The sequence below is a fragment of the Python bivittatus genome, unplaced genomic scaffold (assembly GCF_059951505.1).
Source record: "Python bivittatus isolate LINGU-HERP-01145 unplaced genomic scaffold, Pbiv_v1 ctg000610_np1212, whole genome shotgun sequence".
NCBI classification, from domain to species: domain Eukaryota; kingdom Metazoa; phylum Chordata; class Lepidosauria; order Squamata; family Pythonidae; genus Python; species Python bivittatus.
In genome coordinates this window covers 34499849-34511948 of record NW_028277088.1, presented here as the reverse complement: position 1 = coordinate 34511948, position 12100 = coordinate 34499849, and the positions used below count along the sequence as shown (strand labels likewise).

Genomic DNA, 12100 nt, shown 5'->3' with positions numbered 1-12100 from the left:
CTTCTCCTGGAACTGGGACTGTTTTGTCAAATCTTAAGTTCAGCTACAAAAACAAAATAAAGCATAGTGGAGCCTCTGGACAAAATGAAATTTAAGAAGAGAGCAACAGTATGAGACAGGATACCAAGAAAAATATATTTCTCACTCAAAAAGATAACAGAAATATTAAAAAATACATTCCATACACTGGAGGAAGCAATAGTACCACCGTACATTATTTGCATAAATATGGATTTATATCTTATTTCAACATCAATGTTTAGCATATAACCTGGGAGAGCCAGATAGGTTCGAAACAGAGAAGCAACAATTTAAAAAATACGTAACTATGACATACTTTATTGTATCTATTTATTTTATCAGTAAAGTAGATTTTTGCATCAGCCACCATATATATTGAAAATAATAGCACATAGCACCTGAGCTATATATTACTGACTCTTTAATTTGGAAAATAACTGTTTCACAATGAATATATATTTCCACTCTACAGCCATGCGTATCAGGTATAATAACCCTGAATATACATATCTATACAGTAATCAATAGCATGCTGAGAAGCAAACAACGGAGCTTTCAGATATTTTGCACAGATATTTAAATACCTTGTGCATGATCATTAAATTCCAAAATTCAGTTCATGTAAAATTCGTATAGCTTTAATACTGATAACACTTACATGGAAGTAAGCTCCACTGAACCTAGTTGGGCTAGCTTCCAAGTAAACATGTATAGGATTTGGCTGTAAAGAGGAATGACACTCCAGTCCAAAATAAGAATGAGCCAATGCACTTAAAATAGCACTCACTGAAACTCAGACTGAACTAATGGCAACAACAGCTAAACAGATAACACAAAAATAACCTTATATAATGTGAAGAAATTACCAAGCAATTATGTCTTAAAATGTTAAAGGAAAAACCTAGTTTTGCACTGAGCACTAGACAGATGAATAACTTACGTCAAGCATTACATAGAGAAGACAAAGTTTACTTTTGTATCACCAGAGTGTGGATCCCTAGCTTATTTCCAAGTAAGTTATAGTTTAGATTAAAACAACACGCTTTAACAAACTTTGATAACACACCACTAATTACAATACCCTCCTTTAAAGGATATTAATTCTGAACTTATGTCAAAAGACCTCTGCCATTCTTAATTACTAGCAGATTATATTTATACACACATATAAACCACTGTGTGTAGAAAATCGCTTAGCATTGTAGAAAAACTTTACTACAGATTATCATGTACACTGTTGCGAGTTATTAACAATCTGCAAAGCTACTCTCTAAAAGAAAGGGTAGGTGCAAAATTTTGTCAAATGCATTATGCTACTGCCTGTCCTTGTTCTCCCCTTGAGTCTCAAAACAAGATCCTGAAACAGAATTTAAGACTACCAAAACACTTACTCCTATCTTACTAGAGAAATAACATTGATTGTGGTATTGATCTATGTGTCATTCCATATACAATCCTATTTTATATAATTTTCAGTGCAGTTCATTTCTGCTAAAAACTGCCAGGGTGGAATATATGCAAATCAGCTATTATGAAATCTATCTGTTTTAACTGTGAAAAATTATTTTTATACATCAATACTTTTCTCCATATTTAAACAAAACACACAGGAAGAAACATTTTATTTTTGCTCTATCTTTGATTCTCCTACTACTATTCTCTCTCTGTTCAGTATGTACCAAAAACAATAAATTATTCTATATTATAATTATGACAGACTGGAACTGCAGATAACACTGTAAATCTCCTGAATGATATGCTGTCACCTTCAAGAGAGCATTCCGTATTTTTCTCTTACTCACGTCATTAATCCTTGATGTTCACATGACTTGCTGGGCATCAGTCAGCAAGGGAAAAACTGTTCTGCACAGGTGCATCTAGCAGCCCCCAGAATCAGCAAAAGGCTATCTAATCTTAAATCTCTGTTAGGGTGAATGGATTTCATACTTTCCTGTGCAGGAATACCCTCCCATCCATTCTGGGAGTACATCTCTCCACATCAACTTATTTGTCAAGAACCTTTTACAAAGATAGACTTAACATGTTTCTCAATTTATATAATCAAAACTTGGTATTAGGACTGTGTCTTCTGTACAGCTACAGTTTCTACAAATCAGCAGTCAGACTGCTTACAACGCTAAGTCATCAGGACAACTTGACTTGCACCGGGTCATTCTGTATCCCTAGCACCAGCTATCTTCTCCCAGCCCAATTCAGCATGGAGATAAAAAATACACTGTCTTACCTTGATGATGCTGGTTTTCCTGGGAATACCGGACTTGCCTTCTGGATGCAGGGTGGAACATCCTCTCTCTATGGCAGGGCTGCCAGGTTGGGGAGATTCTAGGTGTTCTCTGTTTCCCACCAGAGCACAGTCTCCATTGGAGACCCCATTGCGAGCACTGTCCAAGTGGATTCTTGCAACACCACCACCACCTCCTCCTTCCCCATCACCTGCTTTGAAAGCCACCTTTCCATGTGCCAAATTTGGGGAGGAGGTTATCCTCCCACCACTAGTGCCTCCCCCTCTGCTGCCAAACTCCGCCATCGGTCTCTCTGGTTCTAAAGAAGCAATACAGTATTGCGATTTTCCTGCTTTTCTCCTTCCTTCTCCACCTCCTGCAGCAGCTCAGTGATGATGGTTGTGCTTCTCCTTCTGCTTTTTTCCCCCGACACAAAAGATCTGAAGAGATGAGTGGCCAAACTCTCCTCTCTCCTTTTGTAGTTCAAACTGCAAAGTGCTTGAGACACCTCTGAGATCTACACATACCTGGGAAAAAGAAAGGGGGAAAAAAAGAGAATATAACAGAACAATCTGCTCTTAAATTAAGCTCCCAGAAAGGTTCATAACTTAAAATATTAAGCACCACATGCACAGAAGATGAGGAAGGAGGAAGCAATGAAATGCAACAATCAGACGCATTTAGCAACACACAGAGAAAGGTGAATGCTAAGAGCCCTTCCCGGCACAACAAAGAAGGTCTCTCCAAAGGAAGGAGAAAGGGGGGAGGAAAAACAAAAATCGCAACCCCCCACAAGAAACTGGAGGCGCTCTTGTGCGGTGTACGAGGCAGAGCAGCCCTGCAAAAGATAAACGCTGCTGTTAGCAGTTCACGTTTTCAAGTTCGAGGCAACGGGAGTATTTTTGCAATGGAAAAGCCAAAGGAAAATACTTAAGATAGAAAGCGGTAAGGCACATTCTGACAACTGGGAAGCATCGCCTTTCCCCTCCCAACACATCGACAAACACACACCGCGCGGCTACCGGTCTCTGGTTTTCAGTTCCCCCATCCCTGTTCTGGTTTATTGCGCGCAAGGGCCAAGCCCTGCCCTTTTGTACCCGCTACCGTCCACGCCCGCCGCGCGCTAGCTCTGAAATGCTCACCTATTCCCGCTCAAGCCCGTTATCCAGGCGTCCGAGGGGCAGAGGGCGCGCGCACGTATGTACACATCTTCACCCAGAAAGAGAGCTCGGCCGACCGCGCCGAATGAGCGGGCGGATCTGCCTCTGCGTTTCCACGCGGAGAAACATCTCTTCCGACAGCAACAACTGCACGGAGCCTGCCCGCCCCGGCGCAGTCCCCTCTTCTTCCGGCAACAGGGCGCCCACGTGCCACAATCTGCCTGCACTTCTCTCAGCCTGCACTTCCCCACCTCCTCCGTTTTCCAGCCCGTCACACCGGACAACTCTTCCGCGCCTGTACCGTGTCCCCAAATCCCGCCCCCGCAAACATACCCCCGCAGCACCACCCAGTGCTCGGCTCTGGGCTACTTCTGACTTTTACCACCGCCCATTTCCTTCCCTTTCCCACCCGCCCCAAAATAACACACCTCCACAAGGTGAGGGAAGTCCCTACGGCTGGCTTCGCTGCTCTTCCTCTGGCCTCGATAGCAGCACCAGCAGCAGCAATCGCGGCTTCCTCTCCCTTCCCGCCTCTGCCTGAAGCCGGATACGCGCAGAGCGACAGATTCATGGGGCTCGCTAGGAAACTAGCGGGAAGAGCGCAAGACAGGAGCCTAGGCAAAGCGAGGCGGGGGGTCCACCCCACGGAACAACAGCCGCCTCGACTTCTGGCTCTTGCACCGCGGCGGGCCCGGCCCAGTTGTCAATCACTCGAAGGAGCACTGCTCAGATTGGGCAATCACCCAGCACCCCTTTCGGCAGGCCAAACACACTACAGTGGGGTGGACGGAGGGAGAAGCCCGCGTGTCGGACCGACGCTACCTTGAAGGAGAAAGAGGCCACTTTATCATCGTATCCGTCCCCCCCCCCGTTTTTCAATTAAATAAAAAAGAACAGAATTAGTACTAGCTTGCTTTTAAGTATCTGATGCGGTGCCCTATCATTTCCCTCAGTCGTTCCCTTACCGCATTTGCTTAAATTCACTTATTTCTTAAGCTGCATTTTTTCATGGATGTGCTGTCTGTGAAGATCGCTTTCACCAACGCACGTTTCACTGTTAAGCGTTTCATTTTCCATCTGTGTTGGAACTTAAAACCTAATATGCTAAATTGTGCATTCCGTTAAAAACTGGTTCCCTCCACATTAACGATGATCAGAAGCATTACTTTTCCAGGGTAAGCAACATTCTTGGCTTTGCTTATGAAAATATCCCCAGGACTATCAATGGTTAACTCATCATCAGACCAGCTGGATTGGGTTAGAGCAGTCATATTCCTGGATAATCAATCCATTTCCTATCCATAAATGGTTCCCAAAGTGTAAATCAAACTGAAATGGATGCATTGCATGGTGTATGCTAAAGGACATGCAGATGACACTTCCAAAAAGAAAGGAAGATGAGAGCTAAAGATGCCAACAAAAAAATAAAATTAACATGCTAAGGGATACTTTGTGCAGTTTCCAACAGACCAGCCAGATCATGGCAGCCCAACACACTTTCCCAATGTGCAATCCACCAGGCAGATAATATCCACAAAACCTATACGCTTCCATTTCAGAAACATTATATAAATGTTATGTTATATATTAATAGGAAATATATATTTTTACAGTATTTCACGTGCGGTACAAATATCAAAGTCACTTTTAATGACTGAACACCAAAAATCACAGGAAAAAAAATTCAATTAAAAATGAGTGGGTGGAGTTTAATGGTGGAGCATTTCCAAGTAAAGCTAGTAAAATTTAAATTCCAGAAGACTAATAGGAATCATTGTTGACAAGATTGGAGTAAGTGGACTCCAATATTGGTGTGACTCAATATAGAGCAGCTTCCTGTTTTTGGTGGAATGGTATCCACTTGCTATACATTTACATAACTGAGGGACCGTCTCAGCTCCATCACGTCAACCTGTCCCACCCAGTCAGGCAGAGACGGCATGCTGCGGACCCTGTCAGCGAGAGAATGTTGGCTGGTGGGGCCCAGGAGAGCCTTCTCTGCTGTTGCCCCTGCCCTCTGGCATATTCTCCCCCAGAGGTACAGCAGGCCCCTGGACCCTCCCAGCTTTCTGCAAAGGATTAAAGACCTGGCTCTGCCAGCTTGCGGGGGTTACAAGAATCTTACCCAATCCTGGGGTGGCTGGCGTCTTGATGATACTCCCCGAGTTACTGCCAATTTTAACTTCTACCCTTAGATTATATTTATTTTCTATTTATTTAGGATTATTTTATATTGTAATTTTAATTGATTTTAACCGGTTTGTAAACCGCCCAGAGTCGTTTTAACAAGATGGGCGGTGACAAGTTTGATAAACAAACAAACAAATAACTATACAAGAAAAGTATAGAGGGAGAGGGTTTCTTCCATTTTAGCAGTCTTTTTTTTTTTTTTTTTACCATTCTGATCATTTACACCAAACAATAAACACAAGTCTATAAACAGCAACTAATCTGTTAAATCAGCTTGAATAAAAACAGTAGGTAGCAGGGATTGCAAAAGAGATTCAATTATTTGATAAAGTGATGAGAGCTAAAAAAGGATTTATGGCAGATATATATGGCAGAACAACAAAAAAGAAAACAAGGTTCCAAAAATGATTTTGAAAAAGAAGCAGATGTTTGGAGGGGAAACAAAAAGAAGGCAGGTTGGCTGAAATGAAGTAGGAGATTGTTTTGAGAACAAATCTCCCTATGCACATCAACTTTTTTCTGGAAAGAATGTCTCCTGCCAATTAGAAAACCCCTTTCTTTCAGGAGCAAAAGAAAATCCATGATAAAGACTTGTAAAAAGGCAAAAGAGGAATACCATTTATACTCTACAGCTGAAAGACTTTTCCTTCAGATTTTCTCCTACACTGAAGTTCCATTCTTTTACCTTCCTTGAAAACTGGTATGACTTAATGGGACCTTCCAAAATATGCATTGGAGCACATGTATTATAAGCCAGCAATTTTACTGGTTTTTATTTTATTTTATTTTATTTTATTGGCAGGATATCACCTACTGCATAGGTGTACATACTATGAACCTCAGCATTTAAAAATACTACGGAGTTAAATTGTTGGAGCTGAGGCCCAGTAATATAATAGAAGATTATGCCCAAGGAATATATAAAATTATGCCTAAATTGGTAGTCTGAGTCCACATGATTTAATATGGATTTCATTTTTGATATCTCTTGATTAAATAAGTCAATATCAATCTGAAATCCAGCAGGATTGTATGGTAGCACATGTTTAGATGTGCAAGCACTGCTAGATAAACTCCCTTATTAACTTCGAACAAAAAAATCAGAATTTACAAGCCACAAGAGCTCTATAATATTAGAATAATTTGTTACGTAGGCTCACCAGAAACCTAGTAAAAACCCATCTCGTTGCCAATGATTAGGATGGTAACAAAATCTGATTTGTGCATCTATGCAGAAGACATTGAGGCTCTCCTGCCAATTTCACAGACAGATATAGCCCAATAATAAAGCATCTGCTTTGTATGGAGAAAGTCCCAGGTTCAATCTCAGAGTAAGGCTGGAAAAACTACAATCCCTGACAGCCACTAGCAGTATGTACAGGCAATTTTCCCCAGGGATGAATGGTGTAGAATAAGCCATGAGAATCTCATTGGGAGGCAACATATTTTCCCTCTTTCACTAGTAATCACTCATATAGTCAAGTCTATACTGTAGTTCCAGAAACGGGGACCACAATTCTACAGCACACAGCTGTACCGCTATCCAATATTAAGGTTCTGCACAGTAACATTTATGAAAAGATAAATAAAGGATGAGGGTTTTTAATTTATTTTTATATATTCTTCACTCAACAGATAATCTATTCTGAGTCATGTGCAGATTATTTTCCTAAAAATAGCCAATTCATACTGGAAGAACGTATGAATAGATACTTATTTCCACCATTCTCACTTTGAAATATTATTTCCCCAAATATCAGTTAAGTCACAGAAGAGACAACTGAAAAATGAAAATCAGAGGAAGTATTTAATTACTTTTCCCATATAAAAAGTAAAGTTCCTGCAAACTGATCTTAATTCCTGGTAACTTCAGAGATGTTGTTTTCTTGGTAAAATATGGAAGTAGATTGCCATCGCCTACTTCCAGCTATTAATTCCATTTCCCATTCTAATCTTCAGCCCTGGGATTTTCTAGTGGTCTCCCATCTAAGTACTGACCTGTCCTTCCCTGCTTTGAGTCCATTTGGTGAACTTTCCCATATCAATTTTATGTTATGCAGTAGAGTCTCTAAAATCATATACCAACTAGACCTCTGTATTCTGCACAAACGCTATGTTAAAGCAGTTACAGTATCTACACTAGCCACTGAAGTACTATAAACATAAGCATTCATTAATGTCATGAGAGAGGTCCCTGCCATATTTCAATTGTATTTCAGGTGAAGTCTAACCATGCAGGATACAATGGAACTATTACTTCTCATAACAGCCTGTGATTTATTTCCCATGATTTGGAATACTAAACCAGTTTGATTTAACTGTGATTTGTTGAATAATCCAAATGATGTGGTGCACACAACACACTAAGCTATAAATTATGGTGTACAAACTACAGTGTCTGGGTTCATAATTCCATTAAGCCTACACTAAACAAACCACCTTATGGCTTCTGACACTGTGTGAACCCAGAAGCAGGCCTAGTGAATGATCTGCAAAAACAGAAAAGGTCTGTGATCAACAGAAGACATTTTGTCACAAGTTCATAAATCAAAATGATTTCACCACGTGTGGAACACTGCTCAACTCTTGGCAACCGCTAAGCTATAATAGTTGTAACAGATTAAAAGAACAATCCTGGGCAGTCAAGAAAGGAGCACAATGAACACTTGAATTGTGTGGTCTTAATTAAACAGTGAGTGTATCTTCCTATACAGCCTAGTTGTCAGTGAAAACTGGAGCCTCATCTTATATTTGCATTTTGTAAATATCCTTATGCCTGCTGTAAACAATGTAGTCATACATTCTCTGTTGTCTAAGGAACAAAGTGCAGGGCAAAAGGGAGTTTATTGCCTGGCAAGGCAATAAAAAGAAGCTTTTTCAGTGGTTTACTGATAAGCATTTTTATTTTCCATCAAAGATAACTGAGAAAAATCTTATAATAGTTGATAACTTTTCTTTTTCACAACTGAAGCCTGATGTCCTGCATTCTTATTCCAATCATAATGGTATATTTTTCTCTTTGACTGTATTAATCATAATCATCATAATTTATTACATATCAGGAACACTCTAACTTCATTGCAAGGAGGGTCAATTCAGATAATTACTCTGCATGTAGCCATCTACTTTGCTTTGCTTTCATTTCTTCCTTGGACTACATCTTACCCAGAAATAATGGGTTACACTTTTTTTTTGTCATGAGTATTAATTTCAATTTTGTATTCTACATTTTACATTCAACCCATATTAGGAAGAATTGCAGCAGCATGCAGAATGTGGTCTGTGATCATGGCAACCCCATCACCATAACTCTGATGTAATTCCGGCAGAATTAAAAAGGAAAAAATGCATAATACCTAACCATGGTAAGAATGCATAATACCCAACCATGGTAAGAATGCAAACTGAATCCAGCTATTGGCAGCAACTAGCCAAATATGGCTGACCTAAGAAGCTAAGCATGGCTGGTCCTAGTAAGTCCTGAATGGAAGACCATCTGAGAAATGCATACATGTAACTTTGCAGATCACAGGAGCTGAGCTCAACTCAAAGGAAATTTTACTTAGTTTTATCTAAAACCAACATGCCATGTTTCAGCCTCCCAACATTAACTTCAGGGTTGATTTAAAGACACTAAGCATATGCAGCTCCATTGGGCTGGGGAAAACTGGGAGCCCCCTAAGCAGATTACCAGGGAGAAATGAGCTGGGAGTGGGTGATCTCAAGGTATGAAAGCAAAGAGATTACAAATTAGAGAACAGGCCGATGGAGGCTTTCCTGCACAAGTCCACCTGTGGGCTAACACAGCTCTGTAATAGCCACTAGGTAGATCAAACTGATGGAGTTTTCAAGCAGGCTGGTTTACTCTGACTGAGAGCCAGTTTGGTATAGCAGTTAAGGCATCAGGCTAGAAACCAGGAGACCATGAGTTCTAGCCCTGCCTTAGGCACAAAGCCAGCTGGGTGGCCTTGGGCCAGTCACTTTCTCTCAGCTCTAGGAAGGAGGCAATGGCAAACCACTTCTGAAAAACCTTGCCAAGAAAACTGCAGGGACCTGTCCAGGCAGTCTCCGATAATCAGACACAACTGAATGGAAAGAAAAAAAAAATCAGATTGATGGAGTTTTCAAGCAGGCTGGTTTACTCTGATTTACTCTAAATGAGTTCTGTGCTAGCCAATAGACAGATCAGGCTAAGGGGATTTTCAGGGGCCAAGTCCACACAAAGAGTAATATAGCCATATACATATTAGTCAGGGGGTAGATTGGGCAAAGAGGATTTGATTGTGTGGTGAGCGATGTTATTCTGTTCCTAGATCATTTTGTTAGTTCAAAGGGGCAATTTCCTCTAAAGCATAATGGTTCTTGTCCCTCCATCTCAATTTGCAAAAATCCATCCAGTGTTCACACAGGGCAGCAGGAATAGGATGGCTGGGCAAGACTACATGAAGACTGGGAAAGGAATGAAGAGAAAGTAGACATAAACTCTGAAAAAATGGTAGGCAAGTCAATTGACATCTTATAAACAGTAACTTAACCCAAGTGGAGAAAAATCAGGAAGAAGTATTTTAAATCATTGAAAGAGACTCCACCTTAATAAACGCACTACAAATGAGAGTGGGAAATTCCTCTTACAGTTTCCAAAATTCTGAATTTAATCCATACTAGCGTTAAAGAAAACTTAGGAAATCTGTGTAGTTCTTGCTTCCTTGATCTTGCCTAACAGTAATCTGGTGTTGCTTGGAGTCCACAGATTCCTTAAACCAGCCCCAGTTAACTCTCGGAAGATCTACAGGTAGTCCTCAGGTTACAATGGCAATTGGGACCAGAATTTCCATCACTAAGTGATGAGGTTGTAAAGCATGACATCACATGACCTTATCGCTTAGCAGCAGCAATCCTGGCAGTCCTGGTTGCCCTCATTAGGCAAGGACCATGCATTGTTAAATCAGGACCTCGCACAACCATAACATGGGAAAAGGTGCTGAAAACACATTTCAGGCAATCAGGCCGGCAGGCAAGAGCTACAGGTGGGCTGGTGCCATGGGCAGGCCCTATGAAGTATGAGTGGGCGAGCGCTATGGAGTATGAGATCCCCATGCCACCCAGGGGCTCTTTGGGAGAAAAAGCGGCAGGAGCAACTTGTGGGAGCAACTTGCAACCTCCTGCAGCTTCCCCATTGACTTTGCTTGTGGGAAGCCGGCAGGGAAGGTCGCAAATGGTAATCATGTGGCCATGGGATGCTGCAACCATTGTAATTGTAAGCCAGTTGCTAAGTGCCCAAATTGCGATCATGTGACCATGGGGACACTGCGACAGCTGCAACTTCGAGGACTGGTCGTAAATCCCCCTCATTCAGCACCATCATAATTTTGAAAGGTCGCTGAACAGATGGTCATAACCCAACGACTACCTCTAGTGATCAATCTGCTAACTAACATTGATTTCCAGGGTTCAAATAGCACAGAAATAAAAAAGAAATTAACGTATATGAGCTTATCATGCTGGTCATTATGAAATCAGCAAAAATGGAAAATTAAGGTTCGGTAGGATTCCACACACGACATATCTACAAGCCTCCCACAAAGGTGGAAGAATGGAACCTTGTTTTCTGGACTAAGGAAAGTACAGAGCAAAAGAGGTATCCAAGAACAATTACTAGGAAAGTCCGCCCTAGGTGGTGTAATTCATTCTGTGTGGTCAAATGTAATTACAGGATGTTAAGTGTTTGCAACTGACAACTAGGATACAAAAATAGCTAATTGTGTTCTCAAGCATTTCTGGGGCCTGGGCCTCCCACAATTTCTCCATGCAATAGCAGGTCCATAAAGCTATTTCAATCCATTAATTTCTAAGAACTGGTTTTGGGGGAAGGAAAAGTGAGTCCAGAAAGAAGTAGAGTAATACTGTACACCAGTATACAGTAATCCTGGTGCACGTGTAAACATTCTATGCACAATTCTTTAGAGTTTCACCATACTGCATTCACAAAAATAACTGTCTTCGTGTATTTATTTGTACATTCTTTCTGGAAGAGTTCCTTCAGAAAAATAAGAGTTATTAATGTTTATTTGTATGAATTGTTTTTAACACAGTTTAAAGTGATTGAATTGGTTCTGAAACTATTAAGTTAGTGGCTGAATAGAAACTGAAGAATAAGAAACATCAGGAAGTTGAACGGGAACAGAACTAAGTTTTGTTTTGCTTGTCAATGTTTTGTTTTGTAGCATTTATCTAGCATTGTCACTGATTTTAATTCAAAGGACACAGAATAATCTGTACTGACACAGATATTCAGTTTGTTCAAATGCAATAATCACAGTTGATCTAAACAAACTATGCTATTAATGCAGAGAGCAGTGTGACTGAAAATGGTTTTACTGTTGCTAGCAGAAGTCATTTCAGTTTAAAGCAGAGATAACAATGAAGGTCAAAGACTAATCTCTCGCCTTCAGCCTTTTAAAGTTCAAGCCACAAGGTCATTCAGAG

General features: G+C 40.7%; 1 protein-coding gene across 3 annotated transcripts in view; it reads right to left on the bottom strand.

Moving 5' to 3' along the window:
- PLCL2 (phospholipase C like 2) overlaps window positions 1-4133 on the bottom strand; it is a 105307-nt gene extending 101174 nt beyond the window's left edge. Inside the window, exons 1-2 of one of the 3 annotated variants that reach the window (XM_088150757.1) lie at window positions 3853-4133; window positions 2267-2791 (exon numbers count right to left, since the gene is read on the bottom strand). In XM_088150757.1, coding sequence (XP_088006883.1) covers window positions 2267-2569 — 303 coding nt within the window. In that variant the 5' untranslated portion in view covers window positions 2570-2791; window positions 3853-4133. Of the gene's footprint in view, window positions 1-2266; window positions 2792-3275; window positions 3377-3406; window positions 3715-3852 lie in introns of those variants that run through there. The other 2 variants (XM_088150758.1, XM_088150759.1) reach the window with 2 other exon arrangements.
- Window positions 4134-12100: the final 7967 nt, after the last annotated feature.